The sequence below is a fragment of the Gavia stellata genome, chromosome 5 (genome assembly GCF_030936135.1).
Source record: "Gavia stellata isolate bGavSte3 chromosome 5, bGavSte3.hap2, whole genome shotgun sequence".
In the NCBI taxonomy this organism is placed as follows: domain Eukaryota; kingdom Metazoa; phylum Chordata; class Aves; order Gaviiformes; family Gaviidae; genus Gavia; species Gavia stellata.
In genome coordinates this window covers 10863549-10880280 of record NC_082598.1, presented here as the reverse complement: position 1 = coordinate 10880280, position 16732 = coordinate 10863549, and the positions used below count along the sequence as shown (strand labels likewise).

Sequence of the window (16732 nt, the reverse complement as noted above, 5' to 3'; positions counted from 1 at the left end):
GTAAGAGAATGAAAAATTTCCAACCGGAAAAATTATGCATAGAAACAATATTTCACCCCCAAAATGACAAAGTAATTTAAATGTTTCTGTTAAAACACTAAAAAAGATCAATACAAAAGTTTAATGATGTAATCTCAAGCTTACACATACAGGAAGTATGCTACCCATAAAATCAGGGGAACTAGATTAGCAATCTAGAGACCAGATGGTTACTATTTACTTGCTGACATAACACTACCAAATGTTCCTAAATTTCTTTTTCAAATTTGCCTTTCACATTACATTATCAGCATAGGAACTGATCCTGCAAACATATACATACACAGTTCAATAAATTCACTCATCTGAGTAAATCTCCTTCAACATTATGGTTTTTCTTCCATTTTCACTTTCCTGTCTTTTAAAATATTGCATTTCTTCTCTTCCCTGTAATTACTAGCTTTGTTTGGAGACATTTACTTTGCCCAACATATTTTTTCTCATCTTTCCTTTCATCACAATCCACTTCTCCTCAGTTGCTTGCATGTTTCTCAATGTCTTGTTTTCTCATCTGCCTGCTCAGGTTCCTTTTCATTCTATTTTTACATCACTTTCAAAGTCACCTGCCTTCAGGCAGTGTATTTCCTCCCCTATTTATTTTTTCCATTTGCACCATCTGTGTGTGTATATGTAATACAGGCGCTTCATTTAGTGAAAGTGATATCATACTGTGTTGACCCCGTTACTGCCCTGAAAATAAGAAATTTGTTTTCCTGTGCTACAGTTTATTTGTTGATCACACTTCTAGAATCCATGAGGGAATTCCTTTAATGTCATAGTTACAGTGATAAACTTGTGTAACCCCTGATCGGCTCTCCTTGAATACTTACTACACTCTAAACTCCCTACTCATACACGTACAGCAGCAGTGTCTTGGTTTTGCAAAACCAGGAATTCTACCAAACATTTTAATTCTAGGCAGGTCTTTCAAGTTATAATTAGCCTGAATATCTCAAGCATTCAAATATCTTTACCTGCAGCTAACTGTCCCATGTAGATGAGAAATCTGTGCCTACATTAAAAAAACCCCAAAACAAACAAACAAGAAAAACTCCCAGAAAAATCACTCAACCTACTTTTTTAAGTAAATGTCCAGGCTTTACTGAAACAAACAAAACAGCAGCAAAAAGAAACTATGGGTAGGTAGGGAATTTTCAACCTGATGTCAAAAAGAGCATTAGAAAAATTCTGTCATACATGAAACTAGTTATATTTGTCTATGGCAGTGCTGTGTTCACTCTCTGGACAAAAACAGGGCTAGAACACAGATCATCTGGAAGGATGGGAATAAACCCTTTTGTTAAAAGAAGAGATTTTAAAATTGAACTTCCAAATTTAACTACTAAAAAAATGATGTTTTATATAGAAATAAAATCTCACAACCTCCAGAAAACAACACTTCCTTTAATGCAGTTATGTAAGACAGTGTTCAGAGTCTCGTCTAGAATGCTGTATATCATTCTGGTCATTCATCTTTAAAAAGGATGAACTCAAAGAGCAAAATCAGTAAAACAGTCATCAGAATAATCCCTACCTTATAAAGGAGTGTTATTCTTTCTGAAGAAGGGCTGCATGGGACATGATCTCTGGCTCTCAAGAGTAAGGCGGCAAAATCACAGTGTTGATACAAGAAGAAATTGGTATAAATTGACCAGGAATAATCTTAGAAGCAATCTTTTAAATTGCAGCTTACCCATCTGTAATGCAGCTCTTCATATAATTCTGGGGACAAAACACCTAGTTCATTTTAAGATACAGGTCCATACATTTACAAAAGGGATTATATGACATGGTTGCTTGTGGTAGGCAAGGAATTAGTGGATTTCCTCCATTCCTGTGTTCCTACAGCTCTGGAGTTATAATTCTCATAGCATGCAAGGAGAGGGGCTACCTACTCTACAGTACAATGTTCAAATATGCTGCCATTGTTATTGCTCATTAATTGGATTTAATTGCTATAAGGTTCAAGTAAATATTATTAATTCCCGTGGAGTCAGGGGAGAGTTTCTTTATATCTTACTGTAAACAAGTTAAAGTGTCAGGAAGCACTATAACATGGATACATCAGCCTACCTGAATCTGTGACATCTGCATTTGGAATGTGCAAAACCATGACAAAGCACAGAACATAGATTCCCTCTCTCTTATATGCCTATATGACAATGCTCTTGCAAGTATTCTGATCACCTATATGACATTAGGAACAGTCCTGCTTTTAACAGCAGTTCTGCAGGCAAAGATATAATAAGGTTTCATGATTCTTTTCCAGATATGACTAATTCAATTTACATACACAAAAGTATTTGGAATTTCACTTTTGCTAAATGTCAGCTACCACCCTATCTTTGCAGAATCACACCAGACACTTACCCTTTTTCCAGTCACCCAATCGCTGGAGTAAAGGTGGAGTGAAGGGAAGTTATTTCATTTATACTTCAGCAGCCACCATTTTCTGCAGGTTCAGTCTTCTACTACATTTGCATTATCCTGCTATCACGAATTAAGCTCTGTAGGAATGGGCCACATTTACATACTTAATCATTCTTAATCTTCATACCTGCAGGATCTTCTAAGAAATATTTCCACATGTTATTCATTTGCTTGGTGAGTATAACCTTTATCCTGTTCACCAAACATAATTAAAGATTAATTGGTTGGGTCTGGGTTTTAAAATAGTTTAGCTAACATTAGCTTAGACAACAATATGTTAAATTATATAGGAAAATGCAAACACCTTCAAAAACAAGGAAATTCAGCTGACGAATTTTTGAATTTATGTTACAGCTTATTTCAATGTCATAGTTCATTGAGGAACCAAACACTTGCTGGTACTTCATCTTAACGACTTAAATACAATCCTTTATGCCTCCGGCTCCCTCTTGTGGTGTATCAATGTTGATCTGTCTTACAGACCACACCTTAAAACATCTAATTGCACACCAAAGCTGTGCCACCAGCAAACACTACTGTAGAGGTGTTGAATGTTCCTCATGACTTCCATCTCTATATTTTGGGCATCAGTATAGGAGATCTTTACTCTGCAATTAAGAATTAAAAACCTTTGATCGTGGTTATCTCTCCCAGTATTTTTCACTGTCCCAAAGCATACTATCTGCCCAGCAATAATAAATAAGTTTCTTCTTTTTCTTTATTTCATTTGATAGATTATATATATATGTATATACACACAGTACAATATTTTTCTTTTGTGATAGAGAATAAATGATTTTTCATTGCTGGTTGTTCATTAAGTCAACAGATTCCAGTTAATAATGAAAAAAATTAAACATTTAATATCAAAAGCAACTTCAAGTATCTTCTATACATTTTAGTATTCAGTATATAGTAAGGTGGTTTGGGGATTTTCTTTTTATATCAAAAGTGTATTTGAATAGACTATTTTCACCCTAATACTTTAAAGTACTATCCATATCAGGCATGGAGTTTAAAATTATGTACCTCATGGTCCCAACTAGCTCTCACAAGAACCATAGGTCACTTGTACAATCACGGTGTATGTTTCAAAACAGGGTTTAATCATCAGCAAAGTCAAGATGCAATTACCATGTTTAGAGATGCACTATTTCGTTCTCCTACAACAGGTCAAGCTATAGTCCTTGATGTGACGCAATATACAACACCACTGTTTGTAAAACTGTACCTGACCTAGGCATAAATAGTACTGAAGTTCCCAGAGCTATTAATCTCTTAACCTTTCCGTATAAAAATAAGTCAACTTAGGCATATATTGCACTAATTTTATCATACTGGATAGCTCTCACCCTGCATTATCTGTTGTCTTTGCTTAACTAAGGTTACACTAAGGTTTTAATTTCCATGGAAAACCTGGGAATAGGGCAACAGACACACATATGGTGTGCAATAAAGGGATATCTATAATATTGATAGTAATCTCAGAGGCATTCACAAAGGAAACTACACATTAGATTTGGAGATCATTTTCTCCAGTAGATTCATCATTCTCTCCTGTAACTGTAAGCTTTGAACTTGAATGATGTTTTGCTGATCCAGAATCCTGCGCACTTCTCTACAGGTTTCTTCCATAGCTCTACTCAACTTCTTTTGTTCTTCCAACATGGCCTCCATTAATTTTAGCTTCTTCTTTTGGAAGCTGCAGCTTTGCATTTTTCTTTTCTTAACTGGTCTTTCTTCAGCTCTGAAATGTGAATATTTGTTAACAATTAAACTCATATTTGTAAGAAAAACTATGTTAGAACCTACAATTCTGTACTACCTTCTTGGCCAAGCTACAACCTAGTCCTGTTTTTAACCCCCACTGTGTTTTCCAGTAAATTCCCTCTCAAGTTGATGCCAAAACATACGTATTTAGTGTATTATTGCATAGTGTTACAGATTGTAAAAAAAAAATTTTTTTTAATCTCGTTGTTTTTAATAAGAATTTTCCCTGCAGATTACCAGGCATATTCTTTTTTTCTTGATGTTTCTTACACATGGAATTTATAAACTATATCAGGAGAGACGTCTTGCTCATTTTTCTCCAATTTTAAAGCTGTAATAGCCATCCCATCCAGAGAAAGTGCTGCACTGTTACGTGTGGTGGTAAGCTACAGCTCATTTTTTAAAGCATCGCATCAGTAAGGCTGATCCCACTACACCATATGAGTCTCAGAATTTGCCCTTGCACTGAGACACAGCAGTTGCACTGACCATTCATTTATATATTCCATCACAAAACATTACAAACAACATAAAAGTTTAGCAGGATACAGCTTACAAGATTCCCTCTTTTCTTCATTGATCACATTTCATATTTGCTTTTAAAGGCATTTGCCAGTTGCACTTTAAGATTTTTTTTTTTTTTTAAATTAAATGTATTTGCCACAAACACAGGATACTATGGCTACCTTCTTCTCATATTTAGGTTAATGCCAAGTTTTATCAAGTAGTATAGCTAACAAAACAAACCATACTTCCCTTCAAACTCCTAACATTTTAACCCTCTGCCTATAGATTTGTTTTCACCATAATAAAAAGGCAAGACTCTGTATTCAATATAGTAATTAATTCCTATTTGGATTAAAGAAAAAGTTCTTCTGAAATTCAAAAAGAGTAGTTGCAGCCTTTGAAGAACTCCAGATTGCCAAATCCAAGGCTGTCTATGTATACAGTCATGTTGATGTTCCTCTAGCAGAACGTCTCTAAGCTCTCTCAGGGTATAAAATTTAGACAAACATGTATCAAATTGTACATCCTCATCTGAAATCTGTAGAACTGCAATGTGCAATTTGGGTAATATTTTAAGAATTTCCTCTACATTGCATCATGCTGAGTTTCTGTTTTGGAAGAGGTAAAGCTAGCAATACCGACAGTGGTCTCAAGATGTATAGTTCACGTGGCTGTCCTAACTTGGGGTGACAGTGTAACCCATGAATTCAAAGCCAGCCTACATGGCATACAAGTCAGAACACACAGACAGAGATCTGTTTCTCTTAACCTGTAATCTAAGAAAGAAGCATGATGAATTGTGGAGGAGGAAGAAAAGCAAGTAGAAGGCAAATGTGCAAGTGAACTACACATCTTAAAAACCTCCAATTACAGCTGGGTTACTTCTCTTCTAACTTAAAGTGACAGTCCACGGGTTCATTCACACATTTTGTAACTCCAGACTGGAGTCCCTGACATCAAAGTTGTCTGATGATGGGTCTTGAAGTCCCTTCACATGAGCAGCAATCTCAGTCATGTTCTGCCAAATGCAATATCCTTTCTGGGTGAAATGCAATAATGAGATAGCACAGTTGTGAGTAGTACGCCATGTCAACACCTTGCAGATTTCAAGACATCCTTGAAGAAAGATAACTTGAACTCTTGAGGAATGTGTTTTTATTAATGTGAAGAAGGGGAGTGGGGAGGGAGGTCACCCAGCTGTGGTAGATTCATATCATAATTTCATTCACATTCTTATCCTACTTGACAGGCTTTGTGCAACGGTGACTGTGACATTCAGATCTCTCAGCAAGAGAAATAAACAGTCCTAAGCACCTGAAAGACTTAACACAAATATAACAAAAAGACACAAGCCCCTTGACATTTAAGAGTGCAATGACTCAAAAAGGGTGAGGGTTCTAAAAAGAAACAAGTAGACTAAATTAAATGCTATTAAAATATTAGAGGAAAAAATTTAGAATTGGTCTTGAGGGAAACTGTTTGAGTACTGTTTAGTCATTTGAATGTGATGTCCCCCTGTGCACAGGTAAGAAAGAATAACAATCTTCCTTTAGAAATGTATGCTAACATGGTGAACAAAGACCACTGGCTTTCAGATTATCCAAGAGTTTAACATTACTTGTACAATTCAAACCATTACAATGCTACAATGATGCTAAGGGAAAGGAGAAGTCATCATCTTTATGCTAAACAAAACTTTGGAAGGTATACAAAATAAAGTCACCTTTGCAGATTCTATATATCATATTTGATTTGAGGCATCAAATAAATGAGCATAAAATAAATACATACTGCTCTGCTCAAACTGTGGGTCAAGCTTGTAGCTGATCACTGACATTATCACAGCCAGACAATCCTGCAAGAATGGGTCTTGGCTGACAAAAAATTCTCTTTGCCCCCATTAAGTCTAAGGGCCAGAATTATTTGAAATGTGGTTCTCAAAGAGGCCAAGCAAGTGGAAAAGGTCTACAGCAGTCTAAGGAGAACACTGACTCTTTTATTCCAAGGTTCCCATCACTGCACTCACATTCACAAAGAATGCATGCTTTCTGGTACGCAGAGCAAGAAACTTTCTGAAATGATGGTATTATTTTAGCCAAAGTAACCTTTTGAATTTAAACTTGTCTTCACAGAGGATTTAATTATTGAAAACTCGATGGAGCTCTATCCTCTTCCCTACACAGTACTGGAAAGTAGCTATAGTAAGACCTGTTGTCTGAAACAGATAAGAACTGGCTCCCAGCACCACAAGAGGGCTTGCGTTTAGTCAAAGTAAACCCTGGTGAGAATGGTCCTTAATAATGAATGAGAGAGAAAATCTGAGGCATGTCAATGGTACAGAGCTGCACTGAGTATTGTGTGACTTTCTTGGCAATTGTGGCTGCCATTTGGTTTTTACTTTCAATCGGGACCAAAAAAAAAAACATGAAAAAAGGAGATGGAGTGATTTGGATTGAAAGATCTAAAATGTCTTATTTTTAAGAGAAGAAAAAAAAAAAATCTTTGAAGTGTTGTCCTAGGGTCTGTACAGGATTTTATCTGTTTTTCAGTTAAACAAATGTGGTCCATCAAAAACCTGTAAGACCTATAACCATACGTCCAAGACAATAACTGTCTTGCGTGCGCAGCTCCAGAGAGGAAAGAGAGGCAATGTCTGGTGGTGATGGCAGCTACCTGGGGAACTGTATCAGCAGTATCTGCAGTCTGCTAATAACTGAGAAAGTACCCACTGACAAGTGCTTGCTCAAAATTGGGGTTCAGCACAGAGAAATCGCCCCAAAAGCCAGGGCACAAGGATTCTTCAAGGTCTCCTAAGTACTCTCTATGTTTACAATTAACAAACAAGACTTGGTAATTAGACAGCCTTACTTGAAAAGAAATACTTATTTCAGATACCCCTAGCTTTGGTGGTGCTTCCAATCTCCTTTTCTCTCCAGCCATAATGACTACCAATGAGAGGGTTTTATGACCACTCACAAGTCCATAGTAAGGACTTGGAATTTACAATCCTCTCTTCTTGCAGAATAGCTCTTGAAGGAGAGCTCTTGAGAAGGGGTCTACAAAAGAAGGATCTAAAGAATCTAATTTATGAGTAAAGAACCCTCAGCAAAATGAAACAATGTAAAAAGTCCAATGATGCCTGAAGGAGTTATTTGAATACTGAAGTGTTTCCTCAGATACTGAGTCATCTTTCTTGAGAAGTTCTAGGTCTCCTAGGTAGCATGCCAGAGAGACCTCTCCAGTGTCAAATACTTTGTATAACAGAAAGTCAAGAGGGAAGCAGGGATACGAATATGGGTTCAGCACTGAGTAACCCAACGAGCATCAGTATTCTCAGACAGTTTCAGCTAGGAGTATGGCTAGCTTGGCAATCTATAGGCACAAGCATAGAAATGACCAGTGTTTGCTGTAGCAAACACCAATCGGTTCCTGTTGCTGATTCTCCACGTTGCATTCCTGTGCAGCCACTACCTCTGTGACAATAGGGGTGCAACAGATCCTGACAGCATCCACAGCCTCTGCCAAGGAAGCAGCATCCACAGCCTCTGCCAAGGAAGCATCTCCACTCTTTGCCAAGCCTAGTCTCTGAAGGTAGATTCTGACATCTGGAGGAAAGAGGGGTCTAGCAAATCCAGGACCTCAAATACAATCTGCTGATATTCTTGGGCCTCCAGTGTCTACGGCAGCAATCCTCCAAGGGAATTGGCACTGGTATTCCTCTGACCACAAAAACAAAGTGTGGAAGAGCTCTGGCATTGGGACCATGTTCCAAGCAGAACCTTGCAAAGCTATTTCCATGCTGTGCTCTAAAACAGACAGGCAGGGTTCAAATGAAGCAAACCAAGGAAAGGAAAATGTTCCCTCTCATCTAGGAGGCTGAGCAGAAATGACAGTATGTACTGGGGACCAGAGGGAACAAAGCAAAACCTCCAGATATAATTAGGCAAGATATTAGGCAGTCTCAAATGCATTTGCTGTCTACCTATCGAAGATCAATATAATTTACTGTTCAATTAAAAGTTCCTTGATTGATTGCCTACACTCACCCAGTAAGGCTCATTTCAGGGATGTGTGAGAACAATTAATGAAGCAGGAGTTGAATACAAGGAGTAATCTGTCTACCAAAATGTCTTACCTCCACAAAACCATAAAAACAATTCTTCCTTTCTGACTACTTCACGGCAAATGGGTCTCCAGTACCATCGGTTTCTGGAATTTATGGCTTTCAACAGCTAACAGCTGTTTCTGACTTGGTTGTGCTCTTTTAGCTATGTACAAATCTGAGTAGACGTCCATAACCCATATTTTTATGAAAAATAATTAACAATGATCTAGAAATAAGTATTATTAATATTAGAGATGGCACAAAGATCTTCAGAGTTTGAGGACTGAGGATCAGGCAACCTGGATCTCCTGGTACACTAGGCTTATTCAAATACAGCCAAATGAATTCAGGAATTAATGAGGCTTATCCTTGAAGTAAAGTGTAGAAAAGAACCACAGAAATGGCTTGGAGGCTGGGCAAAGCATCTTGCTATGATAACAAGTCTGCATAATGAGTTAAGATGCACTACATAATGCACATAGCCTAGAGCTAAAACGTCTTTGTAGATGCTGCCCATTCAGATTTTAAATAGCCATGGCATAATTTTAGAAAGATTAAAGGCTTCACCAAAACTGTTATTTCCTGAATTAGCATCCTCACCAAGTTTTAATGCACTTCTATTAAACAATTCATATCTTGGTTAATTCATGTTACCAATTCTTGCTCTTTCTCCATGTGTAAACCTTCTGTACCAAATTATTTAATCTACATTTAAAAAGTAAAGAATACCAAATATGGTATGATCATGGTACACAACTACCTTGAGGCAAAAACTGAAAAATTCTGAAAGGATCTCCAATGTAGTGGAAAGAAAGATAAATAGAAGTAACATCTGAAAGTTTAATTCACTATATTCACATTAGAAACAAGACACTGCTTTAAGCAAGGGATCCCTACAGATCCCTGTAGGGAAAAGTGAATTCTCCATCTTCTGAATATATCAGATCTAGACTGGATATCTAGTAAAAAGTTTCCAAGAGTCAAACGAATCATAGGAACAAAGAAGTGGAAGACAACAGAGACATGAGGCTCCTGAGTGCAGCAGTCCTCTGCTGAAGGGAAGCATGTCACAGAACCCACTCTCTACACCAGAATAACTGAATTCGAATACATGGATGGTATTTAACAGGAGGTCAAACTAGATGACATGGTGGTTTTATTATGGTCTATTAATCTATGAAAGTAACTCTTTCACCCCCATCTTCAGTACAATAGAAATGGCAGAACAGATGAAGTCTGAATCACATTCACAGTCTGTATAATTATGTTCTGTCATTACTTTAACAATGAAAATAAAGACTATAAATTAGTCCATAGGGTAAAAAACCACTGTTTTCAATTAGATAAAAAGTCATTTATAGTAGTGTCAGGAATTTTGATTTTAAAAGTTTAAGCTGCAGTACAAGGCTCCACCACATTGCATTATATTATCTGACCATAATAGAATAATTCTATTATTGTCAGATGTTTTATGGACATTGCAGTACAATACAAGCTTTGTTGAAGCCCAAGAGCAGTGTTAGAACAATACTAAACAAATACCAGGCACCCATTAAAGGGAAATAGGGATTCCAAATGTTTTTTTTCATCTGCAAATTGCAACAAAAATGAAAATTAATTTTATCCCACATTAATTATATATCACTAACTAGCAAAATTTGTTTTTTGTAAGAAGGTCCCAAACTCAAAGAATTTCAAATGAAATGCAAAGAAACCCAGTTTCAACTATTTTTAGATTGAGAGTATGTATGTATTGACTGAAGCATAAATCTTGACATTTTTCTCTATCATGAAAGCTAAACATTAAATTCAGTCTTTTTTTTAAAGTTGTAATTTTTACAGCCAAGTAGCCTCCTGCTAGGTTCAAGGATACTGTGGAAAATACAAAGCTGACACTCAAAAGTTGTGTTTGAGAGTTTAAGGGAATAACAGTAAAGTATTCAGAAGTTTAAAAGTTGACTTAAAAAAAGTTACTGTTTGAGGTTTTCTTCACTATCCATTGTTGCCATAACATCATGATTTTTATTACTGAAGAATAAAAAACCCATAGTGTAAGCTTACTTTGCACACTTGACTGATCTGTGTATAGTCTGCTTCACAGAAAAATAGGGAATATACAGTTGTAAAATATACAGCTGTAAAATGAATCTATATTTTACATATAGAGATGTGTGTGTATTTTTCAAAATGTGTTTCAAAATAATTGTTTTGCATAGCCATAAAGCACAAAAATTGAGAGGGAAATCGAGGACCTGAAACGTTCTTTCCATTTCAAATCCCAGTATTGTCTTTAATTCCTTTTTTGAATCTGTTAGATCAACTGTGTACCATCTAGAGGCAAGGGCATTTACAAAAAAGCCAAGACGGACCCAAATTTTGTATGCTAATTCTTTTCTCTCTTGATGGCTATTTCAAAGTGTTTTTCAAATACAGGATGACACACTAATTGCTTAAGCTAAAAATTGCTTCTCAGTTCATAATTTTCGATTAGTAACTCTAAAAGAATTATCTTCCTTGTTTTACCATGGCAGCTCTAAGTGATTTTAACCCATCTGATATCATTAGCAAGCACTGTATTTCCTTCTGGCCTAAAAAGGGGTTCCCTACTCTTCTCTCATTCATCAGGCTAAACTAAACAGGTCAAAGCTGTACAAGCTTTTCAAACCCCCCTATGTCTATTGTAATACCACTTTTCCTCCTTCCAGATACATGCCCCATTAATATCACAAGTGCCTTCTAATTTTTAATCCGATCACGATGCTCACCTGAAATGTTACACTAATCTCTCAAGTGGTATCTACTGCTCAATCTTTTCTTTTCTTAAACACAGCAGAACTGTATTTTAACCTGTGAGTATGTACATATCTTGCTGTTAAATGATATGCACAATATTATATTGCACAAAATTCTTTTATAGTGGAGACTGTGATAACATGGCTGCATTCGTAAGTTAGGGAGCAACGTATTACGGAGGTCCTACCCCACTGACGGCTGACCTGCCCTTCCCTCACAGAATCACAGAATCATTAAGGTTGGAAAAGACCTTTAAGATCAAGTCCAACCATCAACCCAAGACCGCTATGCCCACTAAACCATGTCCTGAAGTGCCACGTCTACCCCAAACCCTGTTGCACAGCCATCCTTAGCAGGCAACAGCAGCACTGTAGCCTGAGCTACTGCAAGGACAAAGCGCCATTACCTGCCATACAGACTTGCAGCCAGTTGAAAGCCAGCCTGTGACATTAAAAGCTAGATTTAAATGATCTGCAGTTTCTAAATTGGGCAAGTAAAGTTAAAATATTTTTTTACTTAAACAGGTTAGGTAATTACCTTGGACAAAGCAAAAAAAACCCCAAACCACTGAACCTGAAGCTGGCTAAAATGCATTATAGCCTAAATATTCCAGATCTTATCACTATGGAAATAATTCAGTTAGAGTGGCTTAAGCCCACTTTAGCTGTAAATGAACGCACCTACATGAGAGTGGGAGTCCAGGTGCAAACTGCAAGCAGAATAGATATGCATTTGTGGTTGATTAGTTTGACTTCTGTGGTGGCTTGTCTCCACTCTGTAATGAAACCTGGTGCGGTGACCTCTGTCCTCCCCTGCCAGTCACCTACGGTACAAAATCTGTGTTGTCCTGGAGTTGTCCCTAAGCTGAAGAAACTTAACATCTGGCATTTTTAAAAAGTCTGATGTTATCAAATACTCTAGCGAATAAACTATACCTCATGTTTGTGGAAAAGTGACCTTCTAATTAAATATTAAATAATTTTATTGGAAATCAAATTATGAATTTGGAAAAAAAAGATTGCATCAGAAACGTGATCTTGGAGTCTGCAGATCCTAAAATCAAGAGGAACCATGTATCAGGGATATCAACTACTTACAATGAACTATGACGAAAAAAATTGCTGCTTGTGAACAAAAATGTTGCTACAGCTCAAGAATTATGCACCATAATACATATACGATTGCAAAAAGAAAAAAGTTTTAAAAAATAATCAGCTATTCAAGGGCTATTTGCTTGAATGATTGAATGAATTTACCCTAGTTTTTTCATCCAAGAGCAGGCCTGGAAACAATAATCCAAACTTGTTAGGTTGGTTCTTCTTCCAGCACAACACCTTCTCAGTTGCATGACTGACAAGTAATTTTACTGTTATAGTTAAAGCCTCACAGACTCATGATAAGGATCTCTAGGATCAACTTTTTTTCCTGCCAGAAAACTGTAATCAACTGTTATTTCACACCACTCTGGATGAAAAATGAGACCAGTAAAGTCTAAAATTTGTATCAAGTGTACAACCCTGCCTTTTGTTAAAAAGCTGCTTTCCAGAGAACTCCAACCTTATCGAAAAAGGAAACACGTTTGCATTCTCAAACTAGCATTTACTTTGAAAAAGTGACATTCTCAATCGTATTTAAAATGTTGCATCAAACTGCATGAGTAGCATTTCAGTGTCCACAGAAATATTTAGTTTGCATCTTTTCACCATTTTAATAATAGCTGAAGCCAGATAAACTTCATACTCATACCATAAGCAAAACTAGTGCAAGCCAAAAATCATCTAAGCAGTATGTTACATCTCTGATTGCACGGCAGAACATGCCTATACTCCTATTACAAACACTCTACCTCATGTGAGCAGTGACATGCATGCTGAGTTTTGGCAAGATTATATGCCTTTTTGCCCAGTCCTACTCCCTTCCAGTCTCTCACAAAGGAATAAAGAAAATGCGCTAATTCAGCAAAGTGGTTGAGACTGGGGAACAGATCTCATTTGTGATTTACAGAAAAGATGCAACAGCTGTTAGAGAAAAATGTGCTAGGGTGTCCCCTTTACGTAGTAGATACGGTTCGTTCTGTGAAATACAAGAAAGGGGGAAAAATAGATGCTACCTCAGCTTGTAAGAGAGTAAGCTTGACGAGCTCTCTGAATGTTCATCTTCAAAGCACTCTTCCCTTCCTTCATATGTAAACTGGTTATATGGCAAATACAGAGGTGTCGACTTAGCTGATGGAGACTGCGAGGCCTCCGTCTGTGATGTAGAAGGACCTGGTTGCTGATTTTCATGCATTTTCACATCGCTGTGGTCTGTCACTTTGGATAAGATCCTATCAATGGTTTTGTAGTAAGGCCAGTCAGGTGCAACAGTTTCACTGTCAGTCATGCATTTTAATTTCCTGTAAGAAAAGGCATACAACATTAAAGCTTGTTTCCTTACAAAAGTACTTTTCATACAGATCTTCCATCTCAAAACATTTGTTCTGGTCACATTTAGGAGTGGAACTGAATGCTTTTAATGAGAATAAAATTAGACATTTTTTCTTTTAATCTCCAGTGAAGCCTTTCATTTTCTTTTCCTAGTTTTGACCGGTGATTAAAAGTTGCATGCAAACCCCAAATGAAAATCAATACAAATAAAGAACATTACAACTTCTAATGGAAACAGTAGTATGTTGGTTGTAGAATAATTTTTCTTCCCCTTACAGAGTGCCAGACTAACCAATCTGACAGCGGACCCTGACAACTAGAGTAGGCAACACACCACAGCCTTTACCAAACTATGGGCAGCCCTGTCCTTCTGTGCTTTGAAGAATGAATATTTATTTTCCATGATGAATGCAAGTGGCTGTATATATAATTCCTATCCTTCTCCTAATATTGCCTGAAAGCTCTGAATTGCCCAGGCAAACATCCTGGTAACAACCATGAGATGTGGATATCTGTTCATCTGTTACAGAATGAAGATTAGCGTAGGAAAAAGTACAGAATTTCATTCATTTACAAAAAAAGTAACCCAACGAAAACAGCTAATAATGCATTATAAACAGCATGCACAAAAACATTACAGTGAAAGGACTATCAACCATGACCTTGTCTTTCACATGTATCTTATTATGAGATCTGTTATTCAGTCCTAACACAAAGTTCCTGCTATCCCACTTGGTACCCGTTGCTATTTTATTTACTTTTACTGAGAAATGTAAAACCGAGGTGTATAGATGAATTATACATCTCAAAGAAACTCCAGCGGCCAGCTAGAGTCCCAGTCCTACTTTCTTTGCATTTGCCTTTTCCAGTTGGGATCTTGTTACATTGAACCAAAATGCAGCAAGGGAACACAACAGGAAAGGCAAGACCAATGACAAATGCTCCGTTTTCATAAACCAGATTTCATTCAAATGAACAGAAAGCTGAACCAAATCTGATTCTCCCAACCAGCAAGAGGCTTCCATTTGCAGAAAAAAGGATAAAAACTATTCCTGGACACCTGGCCCACCCCCTTTTCTTGAAGCCTTTCAGGTTTTTCCTCCTCAGAATCCATCCTGCCCACACCGGTCCTGCAAAGGATAGAATTAAATAACATGTAAACGTGATAAAAACAGTGCCAAACTTAAAAGTGAGAACTTGAAGTTCTTCTTTTTAAACAGCTCTCAGCCTAGGGTAAGGGGAAATCCACCAGTGAGGAAAGAAGGCAGAAAGATTTGCTTAGATTTTAAAGCCATTTAAGGATTCTTCTTTTTTTTCTCGTCCTTGCAAGGTCTGATGAGCTTTTCCAGCTATTTAGAAACGCGCATCATAGTCCTGCATAGCAAAGCCTCCACAGCCATCCATATTTTTATGCCCTCTATGCATTCAAAATTTTAATTTCATACATGTTTCACAACCTGCTGCTGCAATTTCATAGTCGGAGAACATCTAGCACGACCTACAGATACATGCATATCCATCAAGCACAGAGACAAAATAGCTTAAATACAGGGCTGACAGCAACCATCACTTGATATTGATTATTTTTAGTTCAATTGTTTAGGCTATTTGCATGAAAAACATATCAATTAAACCACTATAAGCTACTAGCCAAGTCTACATTCCACATTTGTTTGCCCATGTTAAAACCCCCACTATATTCAAGCTCACTGCAATGCATTCAGCACGGTCGGTCTCCCCCACGGGCGAGAGAGCAAAGAGCCATGCCTGAGCACATCTCAACCATGCCAGTGCAAAGTCCAGCAGCTGCACGAAGACTTCACCAGACATGGTTTGAGCCTTGAGGACTGCAAAACTTTGTTCCAAAAAGGAGGGGGAAAGCTCAGAGCTGGTATTCTGCCGACTCTGCTCTGGGGGCAGACTTGTGTTTAGCCCAGCGTTAGCCGGGACCCCCAAGTTCTCAACAGAGCTGCTGCCCAACCAGTCCATCCCCAATCTATCTGTATCAGTGCAGGGGATTTGACCATCCCGGGGGCAGGACTTTGCACTTGTCCTTGTTGAATTTCATGAAGTCCCTGTCAGCCCATTCCTCCGGACTGTCTAGGTCCCTCTGAATGGCAGCCCTGCCCTCGCATGTGCAGGCTGCACCCCCCAGTTTGGCATCATCTGCAAAATAGGGAGCGTGCATTCTGGCATCTCCTCCTTGGGGCTGCTGATATTAAACAGGGCATGTCCCAGTATGATCCCCTGCAGTCCTCCACTTGCAATGAGCATCTAGGTAGAGTACAAGCCATTAACCACTACTCTTTGAGCCCAGTGATCCAGCCAGTTTTTCACCCAGCTGGTAGTCTGTCCATTTGGAGTATAATGTCCCAACTTGGATACAAGGATGTTCTTGGAGACCGTGTCAAAAGGCTTTCTGCCGTCAAGCTAGAAAACATCCACTGCTCTACGCACAACCACAGATCTAGTCATTTAATCACAGAAAGCAAGCACATCAGTCAGATAAGATTCATTCTTAGTAAATCCATTCTGACTATTCCCAGTCACCACCTTCTCCTTCATGTGACTGGAAATTGCTTCCAAGACAGCTTGCTCCGTGATCTTCCCAGGGGTTGAAGGGAAGCTGATCAACATTTCATTCTTCTTCCTGCCCTTTCTG

General features: G+C 37.9%; 1 protein-coding gene across 1 annotated transcript in view; it reads right to left on the bottom strand.

Moving 5' to 3' along the window:
- Positions 1-3975: 3975 nt before the first annotated feature.
- Positions 3976-16732, bottom strand: part of MSANTD1 (Myb/SANT DNA binding domain containing 1) — a 33452-nt gene continuing 20695 nt past the window's right edge. The window contains 2 exon segments of the mRNA XM_059818154.1: positions 3976-4216; positions 13755-14039. Of these exon segments, the coding sequence (XP_059674137.1) occupies positions 3976-4216; positions 13755-14039 (526 nt within the window).